Source organism: Perna viridis, chromosome 3 (assembly GCF_037379345.1).
Source record: "Perna viridis isolate PV_CMFRI_1.1 ecotype Kerala chromosome 3, ASM3737934v1, whole genome shotgun sequence".
Lineage (NCBI taxonomy): Eukaryota > Metazoa > Mollusca > Bivalvia > Mytilida > Mytilidae > Perna > Perna viridis.
In genome coordinates, this window is record NC_142447.1 from 44,023,413 (window position 1) to 44,042,033 (window position 18,621).

Consider the following 18,621-nt stretch of genomic DNA (forward strand, 5'->3'; position numbering starts at 1 on the left):
CGAAGTCCGCAAGGATTATTTCGGTGGTTTTCCAACTTTCCGTTTTTTACCCTGATATTTGCATTTGTTAAACAAACCTTTCTTCTGACTATTCATTATTATTACTGCCTAATATTCATCAGTTCGGTAATTTTGTAATCATCCTTCATTTCTCAAGTGCCCCGTGCAGGTCCGGATGTTAAAATAATAGGCCTGCAGCAGCGCTAAGCTTGTCGTAATAGGCGACTAAATAGTGCTCAGAAACATAGCCGGGGCTAGGCGCTCTTTCAACAGAGCAACTGGGATGTGTGCCCCAGGTGGTGGAATGGGGTACCCCTGGCGTCTTACATGCTGGGGTTGTCAGGCTATAATACGAAAAACCTTACAGCAAAGCATAGTGGTGCACCGTGTTGGGAAAGATGTCACGTTCCTCGCACGTTAAAGGACCTTGCTGTGGTATTCGATAGGAGTAGGAACCTTTGCACTCCACCACAGGAGGCTAAATTTCCCGACATTACCCATCCCTTCCCTTTTATAGTGGCAATCAAAATTTTTCGACCCTATTATCCCTGTGTCCTATCTCTTTTTTTTTCATTTCATCATCATTTCATCTTCATTTTATCATCCATTTCTTGTTCATTGTCTGAATATAGCTGAAATATTGCTGCTCGGATGTTAAACCCCAACAATCAATCAATCATTTCTCAAGTTAGTTTCTTCCATAATATGCACTAAGAAATAAATAGGTGCACATGAACAAAATTATCTTTTTTACCGATAATTATTTTATTATTGAAATCAAATGGTCATGACACATTATTTTGTGTTATATATGCATAGCAATTAAAGACACACATGAACTAATTCTATTTAGATGAAGAAATTAACGATGATACAGATTATCGAACAGAAAATGTGTCGAAGTTGGTACCTCCCAACAATGTGTCAAGAGGAAGTTCTTCTCAGACTGCGAATGGAAGAGGTCGATTAAACAGTATACACCCTTCTTCAGTCACATTACATAATGCTGAAGTTAGAGGAGAAGTCAGCGAGTTTATGGAGGAATACCAGCTAACGCCAGCATCACTGCCTCTTTATTTCTATATTGCTTATCAGTTTATTCAGGAAATTAAAATTACAAAGCCCAGGATCAAGCACCAGGTTACATATTTAATTTGAAAAACATGGACATTTTTGTCATTTTTACAACATGTAATGATTTGTATTTACAATTTATGCATGACTAACGTAACATTATCTTATTCTTTAAACCTCACCATTTTTTGTTTATAATATAGAACCTTAATAGTAATTGAGTTTAGCTCACACTGATTTCAATTGAAAACTATGACGTTTTTATTACATTTTGAAGAAAAAGAAGTTTAATTATTACTCAGTGCACAGTATTATGTACATTTGTAAGTACACATTATTATGTACACTTGTAAGTGCTCAGTATTATGCACGCTTCAAGGTACACATCATTATTTACATTTATAAATACACAATATTATGTACACTTATAAGAACACGTTTGTATGTATACATGTTAGTATATTTTTCCTTCAGGTATTAAGATGTGCTTGTATCGATGAACAGACAGAAGGGGATTGTCAGCACATGCAGTCAATCTTACAGGTACCTTATTCTGATTTTAGTACCTACAAGATTTGTATGCAAAGTTATTTATATAATACTAGAAGTCGCCAACGCCAGCATCACTGCCTCTTTATTTCTATATTGCTTATCAGTTTATTCAGGAAATTGAAACTACAAAGCCCAAGATCAAGCACCAGGTTACATATTTAATTTGAAAAACATGGACATTTTTGTCATTTTTACAACATGTAATGATTTGTATTTACAATTTGTGCATGACTAACATAACATTATCTTATTCTTTAAACCTCACCATTTTTTGTTTATAATATAGAACCTTAATATTAATTGAGTTTAGCTCACACTGATTTCAATTGAAAACTATGACGTTTTTATTACATTTTGAAAAAAAAAGAAGTTTAATTATTACTCAGTGCACAGTATTATGTATATTTGTAAGTACACATTATTATGTACACTTATAAGTGCTCAGTATTATGCACGCTTCAAAGTACACATCATTATTTACATTTATAAATACACAATATTATGTACACTTATAAGAACACGTTTGTATGTATACATGTTAGTATATTTTTCCTTCAGGTATTAAGATGTGCTTGTATCGATGAACAGACAGAAGGGGATTGTCAGCACATGCGGTCAATCTTACAGGTACCTTATTCTGATTTAAGTACCTACAAGATTTGTATGCAAAATTATTTATATAATACCAGAAGTCGCTAACGCCAGCATCACTGCCTCTTTATTTCTATATTGCTTATCAGTTTATTCAGGAAATTGAAACTACAAAGCCCAAGATCAAGCACCAGGTTACATATTTAATTTGAAAAACATGGACATTTTTGTCATTTTTACAACATGTAATGATTTGTATTTACAATTTGTGCATGACTAACGTAACATTATCTTATTCTTTAAACCTCACCATTTTTTGTTTATAATATAGAACCTTAATATTAATTGAGTTTAGCTCACACTGATTTCAATTGAAAACTATGACGTTTTTATTACATTTTGAAAAAAAAGAAGTTTAATTATTACTCAGTGCACAGTATTATGTATATTTGTAAGTACACATTATTATGTACACTTATAAGTGCTCAGTATTATGCACGCTTCAAAGTACACATCATTATTTACATTTATAAATACACAATATTATGTACACTTATAAGAACACGTTTGTATGTATACATGTTAGTATATTTTTCCTTCAGGTATTAAGATGTGCTTGTATCGATGAACAGACAGAAGGGGATTGTCAGCACATGCGGTCAATCTTACAGGTACCTTATTCTGATTTAAGTACCTACAAGATTTGTATGCAAAATTATTTATATAATACCAGAAGTCGCTAACGCCAGCATCACTGCCTCTTTATTTCTATATTGCTTATCAGTTTATTCAGGAAATTGAAATTACAAAGCCCAAGATCAAGCACCAGGTTACATATTTAATTTGAAAAACATGGACATTTTTGTCATTTTTACAACATGTAATGATTTGTATTTACAATTTGTGCATGACTAACGTAACATTATCTTATTCTTCAAACCTCACCATTTTTTGTTTATAATATAGAACCTTAATAATAATTGAGTTTAGCTCACATTGATTTCAGTTGAAAACTATGACACGATTAAACAACTGAACAATGGGTTGGTACGTGTATATAACCTTATTTTTTCTTCTTTTTCTTTCCTAGATCTGTAAATTAAAGAACTTCCAGATTCTTCTGAAACAAGCCCTTGTCGCTGACAGAGTTGATTACGTTACGGTTTTACTTCAGGAAGAGAACGTTCAATTTGATAAAGAGCAGTTTCCATATATCTACATTAAAGTAAGCTTATGTTTTATTGATTTTTCAATAATGTTTTTCAGTGTCCATCTTTTGCTTGACCTATTTATGGTATTGTGTATGAAATGTGCAGACAAAATAAACAAATCGGTTGATTTATCTAAACTTACGAACAATACATGTCTTACTTAATTTTAGGATTGAATCGATATACAAATGTACTTCAAATGTACGTTTTTATTACATTTTGAAAAAAAAAGAAGTTTAATTATTACTCAGTGCACAGTATTATGTACATTTGTAAGTACACATTATTATGTACACTTGTACGCGCTCAGTATTATGCACGCTTCAAAGTACACATCATTATTTACATTTATAAATACACAATATTATGTACACTTATAAGAGCACGTTTGTATGTATACATGTTAGTATATTTTTCCTTCAGGTATTAAGATGTGCTTGCATCGATGAACAGACAGAAGGGGATTGTCAGCACATGTGGTCAATCTTACAGGTACCTTATTCTGATTTTAGTACCTACAAGATTTGTATGCAAAGTTAACTACTATTAAGAAATGATCTCGAATATATTACTACTGTTACATGTTTACATTGTTTGAAGACAAAAAGCAGTCAAACTATCTTTTATTTTTCACAACACATGTTTATTACGTTAACTATGGTTTTTCATTATAAATGACATACACTTTACTGCAACTAGGGCTTCATTTTCTTTTCAATTAGAAGTCGTTGATTTAATATACATCTTTATATAAGCTTCCCACATGTTTCCCTCTTTATTATTTTTACCATGCAACTATATAAGTTCAAGTACTTTATTTTTGTTTAAACAATGCAGTGTGCAAATATATTATTAAAATTAAACGAATAGAGTATAATTATTATTTTTTTTTTTTTTATAAAAAATAGGTTATTGTAATTCTTCTGTCAAGGTTTCAAACACATACAACAGTTTTCGTTTAAGCTAATTTGATTACTGTTTTTTTTCAGAGCGCATCACAAGAATGTACAAAAAGGCTTTTGAAAGAACGAAAAAAAAATATCACAAAAAACTTTCAAAAACGAATCCAAGCGGGACGTCAGCTGTGTCAAAAGTTTTTACATTATCCCAAAAGTTTGTTAATTCATAATACTAATATCAAACTGACAAATAGTATAATTTAGGTTAATAAGAAAACGTATAAAACAATATATTAATTAATTTTGATAAACAAATATTGCATGTAAAGCTTTCATTTTTCAAAAGACCAGACAAAACGCAAGACTTTACAAATATATAAAGTACTTTATATAATTGATAATTTATGTTCAAAAACGAATTTGGATGACAGATATATTTACTTTATACCCCATGTCATTCAGTTGTTATATCCATCACTCTTTAGAGACGTATAAAGAAGATGACTTCAAAAGTAAAGACGAACAAGATCAAGAAATATACCATGATCTGCTGATTTGGGCAATATTTTGTGACAGAAGAGAACTTGCTACTTTGTTTTGGTCAAAATGTCCAAACCAACTAGGTGAGCATCTATGGAAAAGGATGTTCAAAAACAAATTTTATAACTTTCTAAACATTATGTAGAAAGTTCAAATGCGTCGATAACAATGTCATCCGTAAAATCTTTTTACGTAACAATTGATCTTCTGCAGTCATGTTAGACCGTATCGATGTAAGAACATTTTCTTATTAACACGAATCTAGTATTACCTGCGAAATGCCATATTTAATTTTTGTTTTCGATATATTTGCATAATTAATAAGAAATGTCAATAATATTCCTAAATCCTTTAGGAAAACGTAGATGTTTTTTATTTTGTTAATAAACAAACTAAAACAAATATTTTCTTTATTAATTGTTTTCTAGAGACAGCAGTACGATGGTACATTTGTTGCTTTTTACCAGGTTTGTTCCTTTTTCTATGCAGGAAAACAAGCGAAACGAAAACTGGACGATTTTAATTTCTTTTTTGTAATATTATTTTATTTTATAAATTGTTTTCTAGAGACAGCAGTGTTGGCAAGTTGTGTTCTTAAGAGAATGGCAGCAAAAGCAAAGACTGGAAAAGATCAAATTTTGTACAACTCAATTAAGGAGCACTCTGAGTAAACTGTATTTTATTTAAAGAAAACTCATATCAATTAAGGTTCAGATGAATATATTTTAGTTTGTCATAATTTGGCTGTTACATAATATTTGATAAAAACAGAGGAAGTTTCTTTACTGATATGCTGTACTAATTTAATTCAAAAACTATCCAGAAATAGTGAATAGCTTGTCAATTATAAATGAGTATTGTAGAACTTCAAGACTGACGACTTTAAGGCTATATTTCTGTGCTACTCTTGTCACAGGTTAATACATAGCTATGCTGTTCGACAGAGTCATATTGGTTACTTTACAATTGTACCAAATATTGTGAATTACGACCAAAGAACTGGAATTATACAACTTTAAAATTCTCATATAAAGGCAATAATGTTTGACAACGTTGGTCATCAATGTGTCTTCGTTTCGTTAATTTACTTTATATTTTATTTTGAAGAAGTGTCATTTTTCTGTTACCGTGGATTTTATTACTTTTCTTGTCGGGGCCTTTCAGGGCTTACTTAAATGAGTGCTTACACTTATTGAAGATCTTTTGGTAATCTCTGTAAGTATTTTCTATCTTTAAAAAGGTTATACGATGCAGTATTTGTTGAATTTCACCAGATCTGTTCCTTTTTTCCATGCAGGAAACTAGAAGACATTAATCCTTTTTAATAGTGGGTATAATTCGTGAGGTCATGATTTTAACCGCGATAATTTTGACTTTACAATTATAAATATTCTTTTCTTACTGACAATGTCCAGCCCTAGGAGTATACATTTGATTAATTCCTATGATTTGTACTTTGATACTGTCAAATAAGCTTCTAAGACAGGGGTTCAGTCATTGTGTATGTTATCGCTATAGAATTTTTTGGTCTTCAACGAAATGTTTACTTCACAGACCGAACAAGAAGTATTCAGTTTTATGTCACGACTTGTTGAATGGATAGACAGTCTACCAAATTTGACACTGACTATATTTGACTTGGAATATCAGTGATGGTGTAACTGGAGAAACAGGAAATGCTTACCATTCTGGGGCACCTGATGTCACTACCGGTTTTGTTGGATGATTTCATATTTCAAGTGCTTTAATCTATTTTTGATTTGGTGATTTGTTTTCCTTGTCTTCAGTTATATTGAATAGTATATTTAATTTTGTTGTCAGCATTGTGTTAAGGTAATTTCTGTTTCTCGTCTCATATTCATGTTTTGATCATGTCTTTGGAATTTGAAATCACTGAGTTGTTTTTTCAGTTATAAATCGTTTGTATGATTTTTCGATATTGCAATTTGGTGTATCGGTCGACAAGAGCAGTGTCCTCATTTTGAATATGGTTGCAGAAATTGTATGCACCTAATTTAACAAGTCACACTGATAAACTTTCCAAAGGTCTGACTTACACTGAAATGTAGAACTATTAATTTGTATACATGTAACTGGCTTCAATCCCACCAGACGTCACGAATAATATTCAGTAAACGTGTTTTGGTGTTGGAAATAGTTTATTTTGTTTGTGTTATTCGGTAATAAACAATGATGAATTAAACTTACTACTTCATACTTTCCCGGTACAACGATACAATCTATGCTATATAATGTAAATGTTATATAATTTTAAAACATTAAATCATAACTGTTCTAGAATATTTGAGCAAAGATCATTAGATCTTCAGACAATTTTATATAAAGATGATCCAGAAGTTGCAATGGATATGATGATGGCAGATTTTACAGTTTGGGATATTAAAGTTAGTCCATTAGAATGTGCATACGACAACAGTATGTTGGATTTTATCGCCCATAGTTGTGCACAAAGGTGTCTCAATAAAATTTGGTACAAAAGAATTGGGGCAACTTTAGGCGACTTTTGGATGGTAAGTGTCACCAGTTTTTAGCTACTGCAAATAAAGGGATTAAAATTGTCTCCTTGAATTTTATTGTTTATATTGCGTAATTAGTTTTGTTTAATAATGGGTGTACATGTTAAAAAAACAAATGATACTTGTATAAAGAAAACATATAACTATTTTAACAGTGTCCGTCTTATATGTTTCATGATAATATCTTTACAGAATGGTTTTTTTTGTGGTTGTAAAAAAATCGGCAAAAAAGACGAGAAATCAATCATGCTACCGAAGTTCCTTTATGCACCGCTTACTCGGTTTCTAGTTCACTATGTAAGTAACATTAACAAGTCAAACTTCAACCATTATGAAGATGGATACATGCAATAGCTTTATTCTCTATTCTCGAAATTCACGTTTTAGTTGCTTAATGTATGCATTATGTAAATTATTTGCAATCAACTTGGAACTTGAGATACTGATATAATCTTCAACTGCTATTAGTATGAAGTATTCAATTGCACTCAGAACATGGACAATAGTCTAAATAGCCCAAGTATCATTTTTGTCTGTCATAAAATATAATTACATAATTAGAATTTATAAAACATGTTTGCACGTCTCATGTTTTAGATTCTCTTTATTGGTGCACTAGTGTGCTACAGCGCATTCTTGTTGATTGAACTTTCTGATTTTGAGGATTTCCAGTCAATCAAGGTTTATGAATGGCTAATATACGTTTGGTTAGTTGGTGATATCATAGAAGAATACCGAGGAGTAAGTACTTACTTGTCTGGAGAACAAAATAAATGTTTGATCGAGTGATAATAATAATAAAAGATTACGAGAGCAACTTTTATCAATATTCTCAATGAACTGACATTCACGAAGAAAGAAATAGTATACAAAATGGTAATATTTTTCATACACTCCAAAATAAAATTTATGATTTTTTTAACATATTGGTTTAAAGTCATTATATCTATTAGATAATTGAACAAAAACAACTGAAATAAATTACCAACCTCATTTGCCGACAACTGTAAGGGAATTCTAGCCTGCCAAATATTATTTTTAATCATACCAAGGCAGTTGGACATTTCGAACATTTTATTTCAAAGTACATTATATGTTAATACAACATAACAAGGGACAATGCACGACAAATCTCTAGTTAGTATTCGAATTTGAAGGAATATAATGGCTGAAATTTTATTCGTAAGGTTTCATGAACTTCGATTGAACATGGTAGAATACTTTGATCTAAAGTGTGATTAATTTTCTGAAACTCTGGAATTAATAGTCTTAAATCCATTGTATTTGTAGTAAAGCCTTGAAACAAAACAACTTACTTTGACCTAGGTTGTTGTTACAATTTAATGTTCCTCAAAAGCTAACAATACGTTACTTACGACTTGGTGAGATAAGACAAACATCAAAACAATTTATAAGAAAATTACTTTTACCTAGCTGACCGAATTTCTGATAATATTGAGGCAATATGTGAAACGGTTGTTGTGTCTGCCTAATTAATATACATGTCATGTGGTCGAAGTTTATTCAAAATAAGAGTACATTACTTCTGTGCTATTATGTCGATCTCATACGTTTGTTTGCATTGTAAGTGTCGTGCTAGAACATTTCATGATATTTTTCAATGTCAGTATCCTATTATAATCACTTGCAGTGCATATTTTTATAAACAGATTTTTTCCTGGAATAATGAGAGATCAGTACATCATTTTTCCACGAAGGAAGAAGACGGAAAAGAAGCACTGAGCCAAACTTTAACATACAGGCTTAAAAGATATCTCTATGATTTCTGGAATGCTTTGGATGTTTTTTTTTATCTCGTTACAATTACGGCGATATTAATACGATTCATCAAAACCAGTGACAGTAGTGGATCTGGTGGCTATGTTGTTGGCGCAAAATTAGCGAGACGCTTTTACAGTCTAAGTCTGTTTACGATGTACATGAAGCTTTTACATGCCATACTGATGTCAAGAAAACTTGGTCCTAAAATCATCATGATCAAAGAAATGGTATTTAAATAAATAATATACTAACTTCTTGTTATCAGTGTACGCTGATTAGATTGATAGGTTAAATAAAAAATATATTTCCTTTTTATAGTAAAATATTATATGCGTGTGTCCGATTTATGGTTATCTACGCGTGATGTAGTTTTCTGAAGTTCACATCGAGCCCATATAACATATGAGCTATGAATATACTCGAAATACATTACTTATTCGAATTCTTACAGGTCAAAATCAGTATATTCGTAGCCTCCCACTTTCATAATGACCTAGACCGACTTAGTAATTTGATGCATATTGTAAATTTATGCTACATAATACGCGAAAGTTCAGATTTGAAGAAAATGCTCATGTGTTTTTAGCTGAAAGATTTGTTCCGTTTCATCGGGATACTGTTTGTATTTATGGTTGGTGTCGGTGTTCTCTACCATGCAAATATGTATCCATCTCATTATGATATGTGGAACCGTAAAGATTGGACATATTGGAGGATTTGGAAAATTATTTATATTCCATACTGGCAAATATACGGAGAACTATTCCTTGAAGAGTTTCAAGGTAAGCGTATTAAATATTAGCGGTAAAGTGTTTCTTTTATATCAAAGAAACAATCATAAGGGCGGGAGTTTATAATGTGATATTTTATTCCTGGATAACAAACAGCAAATATCAGCAGGTATATCATCCCAACAATAAAAAAGATCAAACAAATAATTTCAGTAGAACATGCAATTAATTAAAATACAGATTAAACAGGTTAAAGATTCACCATTTGGTTGTTTCATATTGACTAACATAACCTCAGTTTTCTTTCACGTTGATCTTCAGGCCAATATATCTGGCATTATACTTTAGTTTTGATGTCTTGCTCTCCTTGTGTATTTCAAGATTTGATAGTGAGGAATGTCATCCATCAGACCCCTGTGTTTTTCCACTCGGGGTTAATCGTGTTTAAAGCTGTTATAAAATGAAGGGATGACATCACATAACCCTGTCTTTAAAGACCACATGGAAACTTGTATCTAATGGTTTGCGAATCATATTTCTGAACTCAGAGTAGGCAGCTTTAATTATATCAACTATCTTAGACTGTATTATATAGTGTCTTAAGATCTTTCTCTGTGGATACTATCGAAGGCCTTCTCAATTCTATGAAACTGATAATTATCTGTCTCTGTCAATCTGTCTTGAAAGCTTAACAATCCGTTGTTCGAAGTACAAATGAAAAAAATCAATATATTCTATTATTTTGTTTTGCAATTTTCTTCATTTACTTTTAATTACAGCAAACAGTACAACACCTTGTACCACCATTCAATCAGAATGGGAAAGTAACCCGGATGTTGAGCGTTGCAATGAATATGACTGGGTACTTTTAGTCATTGCTGCGTTATACCTTCTGATATCTAACCTTCTTTTAGTGAATCTTGTCATTGCTTTGTTCAGGTAATATTTCGATGTGACTGTCCTTTATTTTTTCTATTTATATTTTATTCAGCAAATGTCATGTGATGGGATTATAACATAAATGACTTCCTTTATATGAGTCATATTTCAATCAAAGATACCTCCGACATTTATCACTACGATGAGAGTGATATTCTTTCAAAATTCAAAATAGCAAAATGACTATTGAAGGAGGATATAAGTAAGAAATAAATCTGAGGGGGATATAATAAGAAAAAAATATGTTCTTAATCAAGTGAAAAATATTTTTCGATTATAATATATACCATACATTGATGACACAAAAAAAAACATTATGTAATAAGCATACACTTCATTATAACTCATACACTTTAGATGACTTTTGAAGAATTGACAGACTCGTTAACAATTAATAATAGAGGAAATTATGAACAAGAACATAAAGTACTTTCAACTCTCCTTTTGATTTTTAGCTACCGTTTTGAGAAGGTTCAAGCAAATTCTGAGAAATTATGGAGATATTGGCGTTATGCAGTAATTATGGATTACCGAACCAGAGTCCCAGCGCCTCTAAACCTTGTTATCAGACCTGTTATCCTAATCAACAAATGTATTAAGAAGTGCAATGCGTTATGTTGCAAAAAATCCCCAAAAGGTAAAACATGGATACTGAGATAGCTTTTATGACATTTTCTCTTACAATTTGCATGCGTAAAGATCGTGGTAAAATATAAAAAGATGAAAATTAAGGTTGATAGCTGAAGTAGTTTCAGAAGGAAATCACTCCATGAAACCTACAACTAACAAAGAGGTTTTTCAGATTTACCATGACACTTGTTACTCCTGTAATGGTATCAATTCAATTTTGATTGTGAAACATTCGGAGGATCTTCTGAAAACCATTATCGGAATACAATTGAATCTAAACCTTTGATTTGTTTAACCCTTTATATTGCTATTCCCCATATTCAATTGAAATCCCGACTCAAAAGCATTACATATCGTTGTTATTCCTAAAATAATGGACAACCTTTAAACAAATACCTAGTACTTGGTAGAGAATCTCAATACTTGGTAAAAAAGTGATTCCCAATCATCTTCTAAATGAACTGAGAAAGCTGGATTTTTTTATCAACATGTTTGCACTGTGTTTTTTGTTCAAAGAGATTCCTCATACTTTGTAAGAAATAATTCCAAATCATCTTCCAAATATACAGAGGAAGATGTTTACAAAATGCTGGAATTTTTAATCGACAACATATTTGTCCAGTGTGGTGGACGTGTTTTTCAACAAACGGTCGGCATTTCAATGGGAATAAATTGTGCTCCTTTACTTGCTGACCTATTTCTTCACTCTTATGAGGCTGACTTTATAGCTGATTTGATCAGAGAGAAAGAATATCGTTTGGCTAGATCCTTCAATCTCAGTTTCCGCTATATAGATGACGTATTATCTTTAAACAACCCTAATTTCGGGGATTTGATACATCGCATCTACCCAAAAGAACTTGAGATAAAGGATACTACAGACACTGTGAAGTCGGCCTCATATCTTGACCTACACTTAGAAATCGATGGTAAAGGAAAACTATTGACCAAACTTTACGACAAACGTGACGACTTTTCATTCAGAATTGTCAACTTTCCTTTCATCTGTGGCAACATCCCTTCGGCTCCTGCGTATGGAGTGTTCATATCACAACTCATACTTTATGCCAGAGCTTGCCGAAACTACGCAGACGTTTTGTATCGCGCTAGAGGTCTACCAAATAGGCTTCTGGAACAGGGTTATGTTGCTACAAGATTGAAGTCATCACTACAGAAGTTTTATGGTCGTCATCATGAACTCGTGGATCGTTATGATGTATCCATCAGCACCATGAAAACTGATTTATTCAACGGGTCATGGTTTTCCTTTCCTCGTTTGTCTACCACGGACTTGACTTTTTATGAGCAATTCGGCGGTTGTTTCTAGAAAAAAAACAGAGAACGCTTACCCTATCTGTGCACCTAGGCCATGCTCCCAGTTTTTAGTGGAGTCCGAGTTGCTCATTTACTTTTGTTACTTTGTAGGTATAATTTTAGTTACTTTATGTTCTTTGTTGTGTGTGTCTGTTTTCCATGTCTGGTCTTTGTCCCTGGATGACATTCTTTTGATTACCACTATAACCTTGGTTCCCTTGATTACTCTTTCAAAAGAAGAGATTCAAGTGAGAAGAAATGTGTGCCTCTGCTCGCTGACTTATTCTTTCAATATGTTAAGGCTGACTTTATAACTGATCTGACAACGTTTGGCCTGATCCTTGATCTTAATTTTTGCTAAATAGATAACATTTTGTCTTTGAACAATCCCAGTTTTCGGGATTTTGTTTACATCGCATCGACACCAAAAGAAGTTTAGAGAGTAAGATGTAAGCTTCATATCCTGTCTTACACTTAGAAATCGTTAAAAAGAAAGGACAACTTATAATAAAACTATACAACTAACGAAATTAATTCTCATTTCGTAATGTTAGCTTTCCTTTTATTTTGTAACACCCCTTCCGTGCCTTCGTATGGATTTTTCATATCATACATTATGCCAGAGCTCTTAAAAAATGTAGAAACTACGACTTACTAGACTTCTTACCATTAGGCGTCTTAAAGAGGGCTATATTGCTATAAGCGTTCGTTAAGTCATCACTACAAAAGTTTTATGGTTGTCATCATGAACTCGTGGATCCTCACCATGAGAACAGATTGTTCATCGTGTCATAGTTATCATTTCTTCTTTCGTCTACCCCTGACGTAACATTTTATAAACAACTAGGTGAGTGTTTCTAGAAAAGCATAGGACGTCTACCCCTCATTTACTTTTATTTCTTTGTAGTGTTATTTTGGTTAGTTCATGTTTTTTTGTTGTATGCGTCTGTTTTCCCTGTTTAGTCTTTATCTTTCCTTTACATTCCTTTTACCTCCGCTCGGATCTTGGTTCACTTGATTGCCCTATTGTGTTAAATTGTTCATAATGATAATAAAAATAATGATAATTATGATATTTCATTTATCCTATTTAAAGGACTGTCGAAGGTATTTAAATTATGCAAAAAGAAAACATAAACAACAAAAAACATGATAAACAAATTACGTGTAGAAAATTCATTTAGGATTTAGGGTTTTACATGATAATTTATTAAAGTGGAACTCCCTTCGTAACCACTCAACGAGTTATGATACATGTAATAATTTATTAATGTTAAGCATTGGATGTTGATGCTCGTCCTTGCGAGACCCAACAGGGTAGTCAAGGACGTTAAAAAAAACCCTTAGTAGTAGTAGTAAGTTGATGTGCATGAACGAGTGTATTTTTTATTTGTGTAAAAAATTTGATGATCTCAGATTGATCGTAGATTATAAAAAGTAATATGACAAATTAATTAACGGTTAGTGACTGTGAGGGTAAATAAAGGGTAAGGGACAAAGACCAGACATGGAAAAAGACAAACACAACAAAGAACATAAAACAAATTAAATACATACAAAATAACGGAGGTAAATAAGCTAATCGGACTCCTCTAAAAACTGGGAGCATGGACCAGGTGCACAGGTAGATTTAGGGTCCTCTGCCTTTCTAGAAACAACCGCCGATTTACTCATAAAAATTCAAGTCCGGGAAATAAAGAGGAAAGAATAAAAAATACTCCAATGCCAGTGTATGCAGGTTAAGATAATTACAACATATATTTGGTAAGAAAAAAATTATGTGGCCATCTTCTTTTTTAAATGAATAGGTCTATACATAGATTATTTTACTGCAATTAAAATAACACTTTCATTATCTACGACCTCGTAGTGCAGTTTGTAGGTGTTTTGATAATTTAATAATAATTTCTCTTGTTTTTGTACTTTAGGTGACGAACAGGTAATTAAACGTATGAAAACACTTCAAGACATTTGTACAAACAAGTGTATTCGTGGTACAGGAAAAACATTATGAACAGTTAAATACCATGGAATCAAGGAAAGCTGTGATATACAAATTCAGAACAAGCATCTGAATCATTTTTTGTCATCTAATCCATTGTTATATGCTATTTAGATCTTTAGATATTTGTACATTTTTGATGACTGTATTTATGCATTACGAATCAGACCATGTCATGTCACTATATTGCTAGTTCTTTCATGTATAATTTTCTAATACGATCATACGAGATGTGAACATAATAGGTCGTGTATACACTGAAGTATAGCTCTTTTAAAAATGTAACTTATATTGGTTTATTTTTGCAAACGGACATATTTCTTTAGTTTGGATTGCATTTTATATGGTTAGATTTGTCTCCTGCAAACAGGCCTCTTTTTCATTCGGGGCATACACTTATATAAACATTATTTTGAATGGTCAGTCTGCTTTTACTGAATTTATCCACTGTCTATGAAATTATTTCGCAATCCAGTAAATATCAAATAGATGACTAAGAGATTGCTACATGTTCAATGTAAACAGCTGCAGTTTATAGAAAATAATTAAAATAATTTATGTTTTATCAAGACATGTAATAGGTAAAGATATTGATAATTATTGTTTTCTTTTGTTTGTTTTATTTCATGAACAGTGCTTGTTATGATATGCACCGACAGCGCACGCTACTATCAATGTTTACTATATACTATTCCACTACTTACCTGGAGTGATAATTAACTGCAAATTGTACATGATTATACCCGTTCCCTAAAAGCTTGCCTTGGCTTAGCAGGCGTTATCTTACAGATTTCATAACACATGATCAGGTTGTATCTGAAACTACGCGTTCAATTATGAATAATTGAACAGATCATTAGATGTAACAATTTATTTAGATATTACTTATTGGGACACTAGAACTAGATGTCTTTGCCTAAGCCTATTGTTTCTGTATTTTATTGTGTGTGGCATGCTGTGATCAATATGTATTGTATGTATTTTTTTATACTGAAAGCATCAACCATAGTAACTTGTTGTTTTTATTTGCTTTCTGTAAATCTAAAATTTATCTTAGAAGGCGTGAAATACATTGAGAAAAATGTTAAACATAAGTTAAAATGTTTTTTTTTTGTGTAATGCAAGCCTTATAATATTCATTTAGAGAACAGTAACAAACATAGTACGCCCTCACAATGTAACATATCCTGCATTTTGCTGTCGGATATTTACATTATTTCATGGAAAGCATATGCACACGAAGTTTGAATTAGTGGTTTACTTTCTTTTTAATCAAAATCAACTTTGTTCTCAAATAAATGAACTACAGATTTTTGGAATATAACAAAAAATGGAAAACAAAACAAAAAAAAAACCAAACAAACAAAAACAAAACAAAACAGAACAAAACAAACAAAAACAAAACAAAAACAAAAACAAAAAACAAAAAAAAAGGCAAAAAAAAAAAAAAAAAAAGAAATAGTGATGACAAGTAAGAACATGCATACTGTATTTGTTTAGAAGTCCCTTTTTCATAGTGCAAATGTCTGTATAATGAAGCCTTCTTCTTGTCACTGTATATGTTATGTTCTCTTTACATCCACATATTGACTATTTGATCAGTAATCTTGGTTTTGTTCTAAATATGCTTTTTTACTTTTTATTTCTTGTTTCATCACAATAGAAAATGAATAACTCTGCGGGTATTTCTAGTGAATGCTTGACGTTTAACCTCACAATGCATCTGGTGCATGCTCTTAGGGTTTAGTGGCCACTTTATTTTTGTGGCTTTCTACGTATTATTTTGGTTATTGATTTTTTGATTTCTGCTAGAATCATGGATTCCTTGATTACTCGTTCTATTGAATTACAATTCGAAACCAAACGGTTTCTTTTGGAGCTCTTACGTATCAATTAAAGGGGAATTGCTAATTCTGAATAAAGAATTAACAAGCACAGCATTTCTTTTTTACTTTTGATGAGTACTAGGTTCCAATGTAAGTAATACAGAACATGCATGATCAGTACTAAGTCAGCAGAGATAGTTGAATATTCATATTCATAGGCATAGAAATTTCTTGGATGGTGGAGACATGCATACCAATAACATCAGCTGTATATACTTATATATTTGAAATAAAGATGATTATTGAAATTAAAATAGATAAATTGTTTTTAAAAGAAATAAATAATTGTGTTTTGAACTGTAAATGCATTCTAGCATTTTCTCAATGTCTTTAGAATTGAGTTCAGGACGAAAGTAAAAGGGAAGACATTGATTGCCATCTGGGGTTCTAATAATGTAAACACTTTGCTCATTTTCAATCCTCTTTTGCTATTTGAGTTGTATTTTAGACGTCCAAGACATCGTTAAATTTTTTATTGTGCATTCCTTCCATGTCAGATCACTTCTAGGCAAGGATTTATTTTGTTCTCATCATTATACACTACACTAACCTGCAATTGTATATTGTCGTTAAGTTCTCCAATCTGGCCGGGGCTTGAGCTATTTTCGCTATTAATGAAGAGTAGATATTCCTCCGGTCCGACTTCTGTATTTAATGAGCTAACAATAGCTATCGCCTATTCCTAAAGGTACAGCGTCTTTGTTATATTCTTTGCTGACAGCAGAATTTATTTGACTTTTTACGGAAAATTCGAAAATCCTTTTTTTTGTATTTTTGGATAAATTCTGATCACGAAAATTGACAAAATTTATCAAAAGAACCCAAGAAGTATAAATTGTGATAATACTATACAGAAAATACCAAATAAACCATTTTTTCCCAAAACACCAATTGTAACTGCGACTGTATTGGTACCATTGTAAAGCTGAGACATTGGGCTACATAATGATACATACATATGTTAGTCTACTTCAGTTTGAAGAAGGAATAAGTTCGTAGAATCAAAATACTTAAAAAAAAATGGATTTTTGCCTCAACGAGGTGTAAAAAGTAGCCAAAAAATACAAAAATGCTTTAGTAAATTTTTTGGCGACAAAAATATTCTTAAATGGGAGGTATAAGGATACATGAAAATTTGGTTGATGAGTAGGGAGGGGTGCACGGGGGTTGTCTCATCCCACGTACTACTTGTATAAACGGGTAAATATCAACTGTAAGGTATTTTGGCTGACAAATACTGTATGTGCCTATCCAAAGCCAGAAACCTGTAGTCAACTGGTTATCGTAATGTTTTCTGTTTGCAACTACCTTCATATACACTTGTCTCTGTACGGAAGGAAAAAATCTTTAATGTAAAGAATGAGCTTTTTCAATTCTCAAAAGCATCGGAAATTCTCTTTCTCGAATTAAGTTGGGAATTAGGTTGTTCAATACCTATATGAATATAATTGTCAACTACTGTAACGACATCATCATTTATAAGCCATTAGAATTTAATGTTCTGTTCTCTTTATTGCTTTGAAGATTGGAAAATATTAGTTTTGTTCTCATAATCTGGAACAAACATGTTTTCGAATATTGGTAAGCTATATCTAGAATTCGTTGAAAAGACATCAGGGCTGTTGCAAGAATAATCAAGGGAACCAAGGTTATAGCGGAAATCAAAGGAATGTAATCCACAGACAAAGATCAGACATGGAAAATAGGCATACACAACAAAGAGCATGAAGTAACTAAAATCACACAAAGTAACGAAAGCAAATGAGCAACTCGGACTCCACGAAAACCTGGGAGCATGGACCAGTTGCACCAGTAGGGTAAGCGTCCTCTGTTTTTCTAGAAACACCCACCGAGTTGCTAATAAAAAGTCAAGTCCGCGGTAGACAAATGCACATATGTTTTGTCATCAGCTACAACAGAAGATGAGCAAATT

At 32.0% G+C, this 18,621-nt stretch overlaps 1 protein-coding gene across 13 annotated transcripts in view; it reads left to right on the plus strand.

Annotated features, from left to right (window-relative positions):
* LOC148622395 (transient receptor potential cation channel subfamily M member-like 2) overlaps positions 1 to 16,261 on the plus strand; it is a 61,479-nt gene extending 45,218 nt beyond the window's left edge. For 2 of the 13 annotated variants that reach the window (XM_088572265.1, XM_088572266.1), the window contains exons 5-20: positions 1,549 to 1,617; positions 2,185 to 2,253; positions 2,820 to 2,888; positions 3,308 to 3,442; positions 3,852 to 3,920; positions 4,418 to 4,541; positions 4,813 to 4,950; positions 5,435 to 5,534; positions 7,167 to 7,398; positions 7,597 to 7,701; positions 8,002 to 8,145; positions 9,075 to 9,413; positions 9,773 to 9,968; positions 10,697 to 10,856; positions 11,312 to 11,493; positions 14,729 to 16,261. In XM_088572265.1, the coding sequence (XP_088428391.1) occupies positions 1,549 to 1,617; positions 2,185 to 2,253; positions 2,820 to 2,888; positions 3,308 to 3,442; positions 3,852 to 3,920; positions 4,418 to 4,541; positions 4,813 to 4,950; positions 5,435 to 5,534; positions 7,167 to 7,398; positions 7,597 to 7,701; positions 8,002 to 8,145; positions 9,075 to 9,413; positions 9,773 to 9,968; positions 10,697 to 10,856; positions 11,312 to 11,493; positions 14,729 to 14,814 (2,217 nt within the window). In that variant the 3' untranslated portion in view covers positions 14,815 to 16,261. Of the gene's footprint in view, positions 1 to 853; positions 1,141 to 1,548; positions 1,618 to 2,184; positions 2,254 to 2,307; positions 2,412 to 2,819; positions 2,889 to 3,307; positions 3,443 to 3,851; positions 3,921 to 4,417; positions 4,542 to 4,812; positions 4,951 to 5,434; positions 5,535 to 7,166; positions 7,399 to 7,596; positions 7,702 to 8,001; positions 8,146 to 9,074; positions 9,414 to 9,772; positions 9,969 to 10,696; positions 10,857 to 11,311; positions 11,494 to 14,728 lie in introns of all 13 variants that reach the window. The other 11 variants (XM_088572275.1, XM_088572276.1, XM_088572277.1 and 8 more) reach the window with 11 other exon arrangements.
* Positions 16,262 to 18,621: the final 2,360 nt, after the last annotated feature.